The sequence below is a fragment of the Bombina bombina genome, chromosome 1 (genome assembly GCF_027579735.1).
Source record: "Bombina bombina isolate aBomBom1 chromosome 1, aBomBom1.pri, whole genome shotgun sequence".
Classification (NCBI taxonomy): Eukaryota; Metazoa; Chordata; class Amphibia; order Anura; family Bombinatoridae; genus Bombina; species Bombina bombina.
Genome location: NC_069499.1, coordinates 564,708,531 through 564,723,739, shown reverse-complemented (window position 1 = coordinate 564,723,739; position 15,209 = coordinate 564,708,531). Strand labels below are relative to the sequence as shown.

At 38.6% G+C, this 15,209-nt stretch overlaps 1 protein-coding gene across 3 annotated transcripts in view; it reads left to right on the top strand.

The window, feature by feature from the left end:
* Positions 1–15,209, top strand: part of ITGB2 (integrin subunit beta 2) — a 408,255-nt gene that overhangs the window by 286,693 nt on the left and 106,353 nt on the right. For all 3 annotated transcript variants that reach the window (XM_053698768.1, XM_053698767.1, XM_053698769.1), the window contains exons 10-12: positions 8,061–8,150; positions 9,746–9,886; positions 10,735–10,919. In XM_053698768.1, coding sequence (XP_053554743.1) covers positions 8,061–8,150; positions 9,746–9,886; positions 10,735–10,919 — 416 coding nt within the window. The remainder of the gene's footprint in view (positions 1–8,060; positions 8,151–9,745; positions 9,887–10,734; positions 10,920–15,209) is intronic.

Sequence of the window (15,209 nt, the reverse complement as noted above, 5' to 3'; positions counted from 1 at the left end):
TATACATATCAACAAATACCATATAGTTATAAAAAAAAAATCAAAGCCGTTATGGCTAAATAAAATTGAGTTAAGAGAAATTAGGAAAACACGTAGGGCATTTAAATTATTCAAAGAAAATAGTACAGACTCAACATACAATATTTATAAGGAATGTAACAATGCATGCAAAAAAGCAATCAAATTAGCCAAAATTGAAAATGAAAAATTAATTGCAAAGGATTCTATGTCTAACCCTAAAAGGTTCTTTAAGTACATAAATAGCAAAAAATCTAAGAAGGACAATATATGTACATTAAAATGCGTGGAGGGTAGCATGATAAATAATGACAGGGAGAAGGCTGAGGTACTAAACCATTTTTTTTCTTCAGTATACACAAGAGAGGAACCATTGGATGATACTTTGGAACAAAATATAATATGCCAGTCCATATCATTAACTGGGTTATGTTTAGAGGATATCAGGAAAAAAAACTGGATAATATTAAGGTAAATAAAACTCCAGGCACAGATGAAATACACCCAGGGGTGTTAAGGGAATTTAGCACTGTTATAGACAAACCTCTACTCTTAATTTTTCAAGACTCATTATCCTCAGGCATGGTACCCCAGGATTGGCGTAAAGCTGATGTGGTGCCACTCTTAAAAAAGGGAAGCAGGAATGATCCAGGAAGCTATAGATCAGTTAGTCTGACATCAATAGTGGGGAAGATATTTCAAGGGATTATAAAGGATTATATTGATGAGCATATTCGTGTAAACAAGATTATGAGTTCTAATCAGCATGGTTTTAGGAGAAATAGATCATGTCAAACTAATCTATTTAGATTCTACAAGGAAGTAAGTAAAAATATAGATAAAGAGGAATCAGTTGATGTGATATACTTAGATTTTGCAAAGGCGTTTGATACAGTGCCACATGAGAGATTAATGCACAAAATTAAGGGACTGGGAATAGTTTAAAATGTTAGCTCATGGATAAATAACTGGATAAAAGATAGGGAGCAACGAGTAGTAGTAAATGGATCATACTCAGATTGGACAAAGATAATCAGTGGAGTCCCCCAGTGATCAGTACTGGGCACTGTTCTTTTTTTTTTTTAATATTTTTTATTCAAGGTTCATTTAAAGGCATACAACATCGTGAAAGTAAATTCACATGAGGCAAGATATCAATTTTACAATCAGTGTAAACAGTAAGACTAAGGAATAAAGAGCACAAAGCTAATAGGGTGTGTACCATGTGAACATTATATATATAATCTGCAAAAATTAGAAGTATGGGCAAGTAAATGGAAAATGAGATTTAATACGGAAAAATGCAAGGTTCTACATTTTGGTAGTAAATGGGACATGACTTAGACAAACAGAGGAGGAAAGGGATTTGGGAGTAATAATAGATAACAAGCTAAAATGGGTGCACAATGCAGGGCAGCGGCTTCAAAGGCTAATAAGATACTAGCATGTATTAAAAGAGGCATTGATTCAAGGGAGGAAAGCATAATTCTGTCACTATATAAAGCCCTGGTAAGACCTCACCTTGAGTATGGAGTGCAGTTCTGGGGATCGATCGCAAAAAAAGATATTGCAAAACTAGAAAAAGTTCAGAGAAGGGCCACAAAGCTAATAAGGGGATTGGATCATTTAACCTATGAAGAGAGGCTAGCCAAACTGGGTCTGTTTTCTTTAGAAAAAAAGGCGCTTGAGAGGTGACATGATTACTTTATATAATATATTCAAGGCCCATATACAGAGATGACAGAAGCTCTGTTTATTCCAAGAAAATTGTTTCTGACAAGAGGTCACAATTTTAGGTTGGAGGAAGGGAGATTTAATAATGTGCAATATACATGATTGGCAAAAATGCTTCTATTAAGAGTTATCACTGTTTTAGTGTTAACATTTTCTCTGCATGTGCATGTGAAGCATATCTAAATATTTTCACTGCATCTACATTTTAAATAATGTAGCTGCTCAGATCATCAGTGGGGCTTGTATAATGTCAGCAATTAACAAATTGAGTCATTACCAGATGGTACAAGCACCATAGGCTCTCCGAACAAATGTTGTGTTTAAAATGCTGGTGCACAGTGCATACTTAAATACACTTTTGAAACAGCTATAGCTTTTATTAGAAGCATTTTTGCTAACGCATTTACAAAATTGCTTATGTTCAATACAGAAATGCTCCCATGTGGTTTCCAATTTTGGCTGGAATATCCCTTTAAGAGCACTAAATCCTAGTGGCCTGAATGAACAAATTAATTATGCACCTTTTCAATAAAAATTTAAAAACTGAAAAAGTCATTTCTTCTACATATACTAGCGAAATGGTAACAAATATAATAATAGATTAGTCAGTATATTACTTACAGGTAACTATTTTTACTGGGTCTAAGTTATAAAGTGTTATACAATAATGGATAACATTTCTCCTTGAACCCTTTCAAATATTTTATTTTACAAAGTAGCAACACTAATGGATTATGATAAATGTTTGTTTTTAATATAATTGATGAGTCTGAGTATATTGATATATAATTCCCCCTTTTGGAGAATTAAATAGCTCTTAGAGTCGTTAATGTACATATAAACATTATACCTGTATTTACACTAAAGCCTACCATTGCTGTCAATTTATGAATATCATAGGTAATAACTTTGAATTATTACTGTCTAAATTTGAATAGTGGGGTAAAAAAATACACAATGTCATTAATATTCAGGATTTGTATTTTGATTAAGACAAATTACTTAGTCGCAAAACACCGCTGCAACAATGCATCTAAATAAAGTTATTTCACCCATATACGTCATAGGGAATGACGTGAATAAATAGGCTTGACAAATTGCTATGGACTATACAGGCCAGATGAAGCCCGAATAAAAGTTTGCAGTGTGGGTGAAACACGCGTAGCGGAGTTCTACTAAAGAGGGGGTTGCAGCTGCGGGCCCGTGTATACTGGCAGTTGGTCTTTGGAACGACTTTGAGGTGGTAGCTATTCGGCCCCTGTGTTTATTTAATTTGAAGGAATTCAACTCTATGGGTGAGTGGTTATACCTGTTGAAGCTGTGAAGCTGTATAAACCGAAGCTTGGTGTTGATAGCACCAGAACTCTATTACCTTCTATGAGGATCATCACGGACCATCTAAGGATGGGTCAGGTATGATGTTAATATCTTATACGGGGATCCGTGGATTGCTCTTCTAATACACTGGGACAAACCAGTCTTGAGAGATATATTGCAACACACAGGGTGCCTCAGGAAGACAATAGCTCCCTCATTGATACCATTGTGGATATTATTATTATGGCATGCCCAACTCTCTGAATACCTACAGTTTATTCCGCTAGGTGGGGATTTTGTAAACATTTCCTAACTAGCAAAGACTGTTTGTGAGCTCACAGGGCTAAATCTCAGGACAGTTTGTTGTTAACTAACCTCCCGGGATGGTTTTCCATATAATTTATATTTCTGTATTGACCGGTCCAAATATCCTCTGCTTACTGTTGCGTTTTTTGCTTTAATAAATTTTACTTTTATTGCATGACATTATGTTAAATATATTTTGTTAGTAGAAAATATTCATAACCAGTGCTGGCTAAGATAGTCTCTTGGTTCTAGTATTTTGGAACTGTATTTCCTTTGTTGAATATAATTATTTTTTAACTAACACCTTCAGTCTACTACATATTGACATACAGCAGATTGAAGTTGATTGTATTTTTATTAACAGTTGTTCTGTGAGTTTCTCTCTTTATATATATAAACAACATTTAAAATTAGGGGGAGGTAAAAAGTGAGTTTAAAATCCTCCACTACACACAAAAACATAAATTATGCTTACCTGATAATTTTCTTTTCTTCCGAAGGAGAGAGTCCACAGCTGCATTCATTACTTTTGGGAAATAAGAACCTGGCCACCAGGAGGAGGCAAAGATACCCCAGCCAAAGGCTTAAATACTCCTTCCACTTCCCTCATCGCCTAGTCATTCTGCCGAGGAACAAGGAACAGTAGAAGAAATATCAGGGTGAAAAGGTGCCAGAAGAATAAAACCAAAAAAGCCCCACATAAAAGACAGGTGGGGAGCTGTGGACTCTTTCCATCGGAAGAAAAGAAAATTATCAGGTAAGCAAAATTTATGTTTTTCTTCCTAAATGGAAAGAGTCCACAGCTGCATTAATTACTTTTGGGAAAACAATACCCAAGCTATAGAGGACACTGAATGCCAAAACGGGAGGGTACAATAGGCAGCCCATTTTGAGGGCACCAGGCCTGAAAACCACTACCCAACAAAAAAAAATGCTTTGTCCGAAGTCGAGAAAACAGGAAGGGAAAAAGGCCCCAAGGACACTGACCAGCAGATAGCCCGGAAGCCTAGCTAGAGACCGCAACTCAGACTCAACTGTGCCAACAGTCCTCTGGGAGACACCGTCACCCAACAGTCGATCTCCCACCATACACCCTTTACTAGCGAAGGGAACCCCAGCTGAACTCCCAAAGGAACAAGGCAAGAAAGAACCAAATGGAAACCGAAGGTTACCATAAACGCCATAAAAAGAAAACCCTCAAATTAACCAAGCTTGCAAGACCCAAATGGGTCCTGACAACAATGGAAGGCAACGCCCAATCCAAATAGAAATCACAAGGTTTACAACCAGGTAGCAGAACAGAGAAGGTTCTCTCAACATCCTGCAAAGGATTGGAACAGCTAGCTAGCATACGATCAAAGCGCAAACAGCTGCAGCTGGTTTCAAAGGAGCAACCTCTCACTTGCCAGGCAGCAAGTCAACCAGCGCCTAGGGACAACTGAAAATGGAGACCAAACATCCTCCGAGCTCAGAACACATTACAAAATTACATGTAGCAGACCCAGATGAAGATAAACACCTGAGTCAAGAATATGCAGACATCTACAGGATGACACAGAAGAATACTGCTAGAAGCGGCTACCAAAATGTAGAGTGCTAAACCTCCACTACAGAGGGCACACTCTAATCAACCGCAAACCACCAGACCTACACATAGGTCTCGAAAATCAAGGAGAGCCCAGAACCTCAGTAAGGACTAATGCGCCCCCAAGATCCAAGAATAACAACGGAACTCAGGACCTACCTCCAGCTGGGCCAACCCAAGCATCGGCAGGTATGAAACCAGGGAACCAGAAAAACCCCAGCTCAAACAACGAGCGGCAAGAAAGCACCGCCATTACAATAGTGCTCGGATGCCAACCCGAACACCACATAGCTGCAGTGGTTTTTTCCACAGAGCAGCAAAACTATCACAAAAGTCCAGCAAGCCAACCAAGGGAAACCGACCAAAGGCAAGGGCAAGCCCAAGGGGCATTGGCACCCAGAAAAACCTGGCCAATTGTAATGGTACTCATTTAATGACCTTGGAAGGAAGAAGGGCTGAGTCGGCCCTGCCGATCTGAACCTGTGACCTTGGATCCTTTAACAGGCTTTTTTGTAGTCAGGGCATTTACCCACAGAGCTACCTCACCAGCCGGAACCAGTTCAGCTAGCCCAACCATAAGAAACAGCCCAAGTTTCCTGGAACTGGGGAACCCCTTACCCACTCTAGATCCTACAGTCCGGTACAACCCTCAATGGGATCCACAAAGGAAGCACTGAGTGAGAATCTCAGCTACCAGAAGAACCAGAGCAAGGAAGTCCGAGACCCCCAAAATGAGAACCCAGAAACTGAAATCCCGTCTGATATAAAAGGCAGACCCCCGTCTCTCTCTCTCCCCCCCAAGAGCTCTGCACACACTTGTCAAGAGTTTAACAGCCCGGGGTGCATACCAAAGAAATTCACAAATATCACAATTAATATTATAATAAAGGAAGCACTGGATTGGGTGATTAAGACACTCTATGTTTAAGTCCCGGCGAGTGCTTCCTTTATTGTAATATTTATATATATAGGTACACATAAACAAAAGAGGAGATCCACTATGATGAAGTGCAATAAAAAGCGATACTTTATTCTATAATAATTAAAAAGTTCAACACAAACAATCCATTTTGTGTGGTGTAAAAAACAGCTAACATGTTTCGGATTTTGCCATACTCATAGCTGCTTATTTCACTTTGACACTGCTCTCATTTTTAAAATACTTAACTAACATTGTATACACAAATAGTATACACACACATATATATATATATATATATATATATATATATACACACACACACACAATATAGCCCTTTCTATTCAAACACCTTGTTATATACCATTTATACACTCTCTGATAAAAATGATTTATATAAATATTCATAAAAATATTTTATAAGGGTTAAACGATATAAGAATTTATTTTAATGAGTGTATTTTGTGTTGGGTGCACTCTTACTCTTTACGCTAGGTCTCCACTAGCTTTCAATATAATACATGTGCAAGTTAGCACGGGCAGGATATTAGTTAGTTAACCCTAACCCGTGCTAACAATAGCACGCAACTTTCACACTGGCACTATGTTATTACCAATAGCAATTATACTCCATTCTTTAACCTCCTAACAATTCTCCTGTAGCCAATTTTATTCTATGAGGCCTATTTATGAAATGTCTGTCGGACCTGATCCGACAGTGCGGATCAGGTCCGAAAGACATCGCTGAATGCGGAGAGCAATATGCTCTCCGTATTCAGCATTGCACCTGGTGCAACGCCGCCCTCTGCAGAATCGCGGCCAATCGGCCGCCAGCAGGGGGTGTCAATCAACCTGATCGTACTCGATCGGGTTGAATTCCGGCAATTCCTGTCTGCCTCATCAGAGCAGGCGGACAGGTTATTGAGCAGCGCTCTTTAGGCCGCTGCTTCATAACTGCTGTTTCTGGCGAGCCTGTAGGCTCGACAGAAACACGGGGCGTCAAGCTCCATTCGGAGCTTGATAAATAGGCCCCTATGTCATTACTTCTTTTACTATATATAACTACTTCTTACATAGTCATAAATCTTAGTATTTTATAATAACATATTTATTCTTGAAATTGCCAATAAAAAATATTTTATCATCTAGGACCACTCGCACTCAATTTTCTGTCTCTTCTAAGTTTCCTCTTTCCCTCTAACCCTGTAGAAGAGGTTATATTAACTAAATCATCTCACATAAGTATGAAAATCAGAGCTTTAATTGTCGTTATTGGATTCAAACTCACAATACATTACAGATAATGTATGGAAAGAAAATTATATAAGTAACACTCATAGTACGTCATATATTGTGATTAACTCTTGGTATATTGCCACTAAACCAAAAAATTTCACTTGAATTGGTTAAAAAGTTTATTCAAGTCCAATAAAAGAGCAATTCAAAGATTTTTTTTAAACATATAGGGTCAGCTTACAAGTGGAGTGCTATTGTTACTGCTGGACGCAATAATCAATATCGTACTCGTTAACACATATTACAAGTTGAAAGTAAACGGTTGCACTCCAGCGCAAACAACATTTGCACTAAACTGATTTATTTGCATGAAGCCCTAGTGTAAAGTTTAAGGGTTAAAACAAAAGTTACATTAAACACAACATAAATAATGTACATTAAAATAAGCTATTACACTTAATATAAATAATAATAAAAAAAGGTATGGGTTAAAAGGTTTATGGTATATGACAAGGTATTTGACTGGAAAGGGCTATAATGTGTGTATATATGTGTGTGTGTGTGTGTGTATGTATGTATATATATATATATATATATATATATATATATATATATATATATATATATATATATATATATTTATATGTGTGTGTGTATGTGTGTTTAGATATTTATGTGTATATTTATGTGTATTTATGTGTTTATAGGTGTATATATGGGGTTTTTTTTGCATTAGAATTTTGATTTAACATTTTCTTCTAACTTTTTATATTGTTCTATATTACCTATCTCTATAACTTCTCCTATTGCCCTGTATGACAATTCCTATTCTTCTATATGACCCTTTCTATATATTCCCCTATTGCTTAATATAACCTGTACCGTACAGACATATTCTAACACATATAAATATTTATGAGATGTTAATCTTTTACATTTTTTCAGGGACTAAGCAAACTAATTCCCAAATCTGTGGTTGGGGAACTATCAGGAAATTCAAGTAACGTTGTCCAGCTGATTACAGAAGCATATCAGGTATGGTTCACTTATGGCTTTTTTTAAGGAATTAACACTAATAAGAAATAAAATTAAGTAATATCCATAGTCTATTATACACACAAATACACAGATCTGACATCAATGTTTATTTTCTCACCAAGGCCCTGATTGATCAAAGATTCTCCAGCTTAGAAAGAAATTGTAGTGCAGACTTTATAGGGTCCGAACTAACAGAATTCTTAAAAGAAAATTACACTGCTTGATATGAGAGTTTTGTTACACTTACACTTTGTGCATTATATGTTATATTACTTTACATTTCAGATTTGGTTCATTTCCGTATTATTGCATTTAAGCTTTGAACTTTCTGTTTTATATATTAATACATTAAAAATTAGATCCAGCAGGGATTGTAAGAATTCTGATTATGTTTGGAAAGTGTCTGTTACTTTAACAAATTAGGATCATGCTTTGTATATATTATGTGTATCTTTTACAAATTACATTGCACTTTGTATTAACCATTGTAAACTAAAACTGACAGTTTCAGAAAGTGGGAGGGACACTAGGCTGAACGCGAGAGTTCCCAGGGTATGTCTGAAGCATGACGGGGGTGTGGTCTGGTCTGTAGAGAGAGTGCACAAAAGAGGGGGGAGACAGAGCAAAAGAGAGGGGAGAGAGAGAGCAAAAGAGGGGGGAGAAAGCACAAAAGAGAGGGGGGCAGAAAGAGCACAAAAGAGAGGGGCAGAAAGAGCACAAAAGAGAGGGGCAGAAAGAGCACAAAAGAGAGGGGGCAGAAAGAGCACAAAAGAGACGGGAGAGAGAGAGAGAGAGAGAGAGAGAGAGAGGGGAGAGAGCACAAAAGAGAGGGGAGAGAGCACAAAAGAGAGGGGGACAGAGAGAGAGAGAGAGCAAGGGGTGGGACCACTGTACTGCAAAAAAATGGCCCTTGTACACGGGCTTTAGGACTAGTATCATATATAATGAATAAGCTTACTTTCAGACACCAGCATGCAAGAAAAATAATGTAGCTGGAAAGGAATTGCACTCTCTGGATTTGAAGCACGCTATGATTAATGCATTACGTTTCAGGCATAAACTCCTTCCTCAGGAAACTAAATTTTGATACAAAGTGAACTTATTTGTGATTGCAAACTCCCGCATCAAAATCTAAAGCAAATCACTGTTTACAAAACATAGCACTCAAATAATCAAAATATACTTGTGCAATACCAAAGTAACAAGTGCAATGTCATCAGCTATATCTCCATAATGTGTAGATTTTGATGGTAGGGATTCACAAACACATATAAGTTCACTTTGTATGACTTTTTAGTTGTCTGTGGAAGGGGTGTATGCCCCAAAAAACACCACGCAGTAAACATATATGCTTCAAATTAGAGAGTTCATCTTCTTTTCAATTAGATAGATATATTTAAAAATAAAAATAACACTTTCTTCTGAGTAAATGCTATTTAAACTATTTCTACTGGAGTGCAGTCTATTTTTTTCGTTAAGATGTTCTAGAAAGTATGTAACAAAACTGAGAGTTCTACCAATTAGAATCAACAGAAGTAATTTGTCATGTGACTATAAATTGTTCATAAGCTTCTGAATGTTTTCTGTACTAGAACTTATCTTCAGAAGTTATTCTGGACCATGGGACCACTCCAGACTTTCTGGACATTGTGTATGATTCCTTCTGTTCTGATGGACAGAATAAACAAGATCAGACTGTTGGAAAATGCAGCAATGTGAAGATTAATGAAGAGGTGAATTTGAAGTATGTGTGTTTGTAGGGGGTAATTGTATGTAAGAATGTAGTCAAATAGGAGGGAGAGAAAGCAGTGATGAATGTTTTCTACAAACATTTGTAAGCGTGCATCTTTTATATACAATTGTTTTTTACATTACTAAAAATCCCATTACAGGTAGAAATCCGTTTATCCAAACTGCTTGGGACTAGAAAAGATCAGGATTTCAGAATAGTGTGGATTTTGGAATACTTGCAGCTGTAAAATGATACAGTTTGGAGAGGGGATGGAAATAATAATATCTTATGTCATTTAGGCAATATTTACATATTATAATACAGCTTATGCATGTAACCTAAAGGTAGTTTTATATCATTTTTAATACTTTTGTATACATAGTACCCTCAGTAAAGTTAGTACAGTACTGTATCAGAAAGGTGATAGTTGTTTGAAATAAATATAGACTTTTATTTGCATTTTAAAATAAAAAAACAAAGACACAGGCAGAGCAGAGTGTTACTTAAAGGCATATTATAAAAATATAAATTAAAAAGATAGGATTTCAGAATAAATTTAGATTTTGGATTTCTGGATTTGGGTATTTGTACCTGTACTAGTCTTCCTATTAACACTGACACACATAATTAAAATTGATAAATAAAATGAGGGGGGGGGAGTAAAAAAGGTTCCCTTTGGTACTTAATTGAAACATGTAAGAGCTTCATTATTTAAATGACCAAAGAACACGTGAGATCAGGTTTATACAGAATACATAAGCAATACATTAGTTAAGAGATTTTTCCTGCTTTCTCTTTTACACAAATTATGAACTGTACATTATTTTAGTGACCTTGTGTCTCTTTCAGATCAACTTTACAGTAAAAGTGACCGCCAGCAGGTGCCTCCCAGACCAGAGCTTTGTGATACGCCCTTTAGGTTTTACAGACATGCTCACTGTTAGTGTGAGAACCCTTTGTGATTGCAGATGTGCCGACACCAGTCAACCTGGAGACTGCAACTCAAGTGGAAAGATTACATGCGGCATTTGCCAGTAAGCCCACATCAACCATAATATACCTTCACCATTATAAATAACCACAACACTGCACCACTGACCTGATAATATTAAAGGCAGATGAGGACCTTATTTCACTATTTTAGCATCTGCCTAATTTAAAAGGAGCAGCATTGTTCTGTCTAAGAAACCCTTCCATGAACCCGCTGCCTTTTGTAAAATGCCATTTTGATATATTGCCCTTAATCCGTTGTTATGATTTTTAGATCTGTTCTAAAATACCATACACTGAGATTACGAGTTTTGCGGTAACAGGGGTGCGTTGCTAACGAGCAGGTTTTTTTCAACGCTCCCTTAAGACAACGCTGGTTTTACGTTTTTTTTTTAAACCCGGCGTTAGCCGCAAAAAGGTGAGCGTAGAGCAGAATTTAGCTCCACATCTCACCTCAATACCAGCGTTGCTTACAGTAGCAGTGAGCTGGCAAAACGTGCTTGTGCACGATTTCCCCATAGAAATCAATGGGGCAGATAGGGCTGAAAAAAAGCAGCGTTCAGCTCCTAACGCAGCACCATTGATTACTATGGGGAAATAAAATTTATGTCTACACCTAAAACCCTAACATGAACCCTGAGTCTAAACACACCTAATCTTACACTTATTAACCCCTAATCTGCCGTCCCCGACATCGCCGACACCTGCATTATATTTTTAACCCCTAATCTGCCGCTCCGGACACCGCCGCCACCTACATTATACTTATGAACCTCTAATCTGATGCCCCCAACATCGCCGAACCCTACATTATATTTATTAACCCCTAATCTGCCCCCCCAACGTTACCGTTACTATATTAAATTTATTAACCCCTAAACCTAAGTCTAAACATAAGTCTAACACCCCCCTAACTTAAATATAATTTAAACACAACAAAATTAAATTACTACAATTAAATAAATTAATCCTATTTAAAACTAAATACTTACCAATAAAATAAACCATAAAATAGCTACAATATAACTGATAGTTACATTGTAGCAAATTTAATAACTACCTAGATAAAATAAGTACAAATTTACCTGTAAAATAAATCCTAACCTAAGTTACAATTACACCTAACACTACACTATCATTAAATTAATTTACTAAATTACCTACAATTAAATACAATTAAATTAAATAAACTAAAGTACAAAAAAAACCAAAATTTATGCTTACCTGATAAATTTCTTTCTCTTGTGGTGTATCCAGTCCACGGGTTCATCCATTACTTGTGGGATATTCTCCTTCCCAACAGGAAACTGCAAGAGGACACCCACAGCAGAGCTGTCTATATAGCTCCTCCCCTAACTGCCACCCCCAGTCATTCGACCGAAGACAAGCAAGAAAAAGGAGAAACTATAGGGTACAGTGGTGACTGTAGTTTAAAAATAAAAAACACCTGCCTTAAAGTGACAGGGCGGGCCGTGGACTGGATACACCACAAGAGAAAGAAATTTATCAGGTAAGCATAAATTTTGTTTTCTCTTGTAAGGTGTATCCAGTCCACGGGTTCATCCATTACTTGTGGGATACCAATACCAAAGCTTTAGGACACGGATGAAGGGAGGGACAAGGCAGGCACTTAAACGGAAGGCACCACTGCCTGCAAGACCTTTCTCCCAAAAATAACCTACGAGGAAGCAAAAGTATAAAATTTAGAAAAAGTATGAAGCGAAGACCAAGTCGCCGCCTTACAAATCTGTTCAACAGAGGCCTCATGTGTAAAAGCCCATGTGGAATCTACCGCTCTGGTAGAATGAGCTGTAATTCTTTGAGGAGGCTGCTGGCCAGCAGTCTCATAAGCTAAACGGATTATGCTTCTCAGCCAAAAAGAAAGAAGTTGCCGAAGCCTTTTGGCCTCTCCTTTTTCCAGAGTAGACGACAAACAATGCAGATGTTTGACGAAAATCCTTAGTAGCTTGCAAATAAAACTTTAAAGCACGAACCACGTCAAGATTGTGTAACAGACGTTGCTTCTTTGAAGAAGGATTAGGACACAGTGACGGAACAACAATTTCCTGATTGATATTCCTATTAGATACTACCTTAGGAAGAAACCCAGGTTTGGTACGCAAAACTACCTTATCTGCATGGAAGATCAGATAAGGGGAATCGCACTGCAAGGCAGATAACTGAAACTCTTCGAGCCGAAGAGATAGCTACTAAAAACAGAACTTTCCAAGATAAAAGCTTGATATCTATGGAATGCAAGGGTTCAAACTGAACCCCTTGAAGAACTTTAAGAACTAAATTTAAACTCCATGACGGAGCAACAGGTTTAAACACAGGCCTGATTCTAACCAAAGCTTGACAAAACGCCTGAACGTCTGGAACATCAGCCAGGCGCTTGTGCAAAAGAATAGACAGAGCAGAAATCTGTCCCTTTAAGGAACTAGCCGATAATCCCTTTTCCAATCCTTCTTGGAGAAAAGATAGTATCCTAGGAATCCTGACATTACTCCATGAGTAACCCTTGGATTCACACCAATGAAGATATTTACACCATATCTTATGATAGATTTTCCTGGTGACAGGCTTTCGAGCCTGAATCAAGGTATCAATGACCGACTCGGAGAAACCACGTTTTTATAAAATCAAGCGTTCAATCTCCAAGCAGTCAGATGCAGAGAAATTAGATTTGGATGTTTGAATGGACCTTGGAGTAGAAGGTCCTGCCTCAGCGGCAGAGTCCATGGTGGAGAGGATGACATGTCCACCAGATCCGCATACCAAGTCCTGCGTGGCCACGCAGGCGCTATCAAAATCTCTCTCCTGCTTGATCTTGGCAATCAGACGAGGGAGGAGAGGAAAATGGTGGAAACACATAAGCCAGGTTGAAGGACCAGGGCACTGCTAGAGCATCTATCAGCGCTGCCTGGGGATCCCTTGACCTGGACCCATAACAAGGAAGCTTGGCGTTCTGACGAGACACCATCAGATCCCGTTCTGGTTTGCCCCAAAGTTGAATCAGTTGGGCAAATACTTCCGGATGGAGCTCCCACTCCCCCGGATGAAAAGTCTGCCGACTTAGAAAATCCGCCTCCCAGTTCAGTACTCCTGGGATATGGATATCTGAGAGATGGCAAGAGTGAACCTCTGCCCATAGAATTATCTTGGAAACCTCCATCATTGCCAGGGGACTCCTTGTTCCCCCCTGATGGTTGATATAGGCTACCGTCATGATATTGTCCGACTGAAATCTGATTAACTTGGCCGCAGCTAGTTGAGGCCAAGCCTGAAGAGCATTGAATATCGCTCTTAGTTCCAGAATGTTTATCGGAAGGAGGGCTTCCTCCTGAGTCCACAAACCCTGAGCCTTCATGGAGTTCCAGACTGCGCCCCAGCCCAGAAGGCTGGCATCTGTCGTCACTATAGTCCACTCTGGCCTGCGGAAACTCATTCCCCTGGACAGATGGACCCGAGATAACCACCAGAGAAGAGAATCCCTGGTCTCTTGATCCAGATTTAACAGAGGAGACAAATCTGTGTAGTCCCCATTCCACTGGTTGAGCATGCAAAGTTGCAGTGGTCTGAGATGTAGGCGGGCAAATGGAACTATGTCCATTTCCGCTACCATTAGGCCGATCATTTCGATACACTGAGCCACTGATGGCCGAGAAGTGGAATGAAGAGCACGGCAAGAAGTTAGAAGTTTTGATATCCTGACTTCTGTCAGAAAAATTTTCATTTCTACTGAATCTATCAGAGTTCCTAGGAAGGAAACTCTTGTGAGAGGAGAGAGAGAACACTTTTCTATGTTCACTTTCCACCCGTGAGACCTCAGAAAGGCCAGAACAATGTCCGTATGGGACTTGGCGATTTGAAAAGTCGACGCCTGAATCAGAATGTCGTCTAGGTAAGGGGCTACCGCTATGCCCCGCGGCCTTAGAGCCGCCAGAAGGGACCCTAGAACCTTCATAAAGATTCTTGGTGCCGTGGCTAACCCTAAGGGAAGAGCCACAAACTGGTAATGCCTGTCTAGGAAGGCGAACCTGAGGAACTGATGATGATCTCTGTGAATCGGAATGTGGAGATAAGCATCCTTTAAGTCCACGGTAGTCATATATTGACCCTCCTGGATCATAGGGAGGATGGTTTGGATTGTCTCCATCTTGAAGGATGGACCCTGAGAAATTTGTTTAGGATCTTGAGATCCAAGATAGGTCTGAAAGTTCCCTCTTTTTTGGGAACTTTAAACAGGTTTGAATAAAAACCCAGCCCCTGTTCCTCTCTTGGAACTGGGTGGATCACTCCCATAACTAGTAGGTCTTGAACGCAACGTAAGA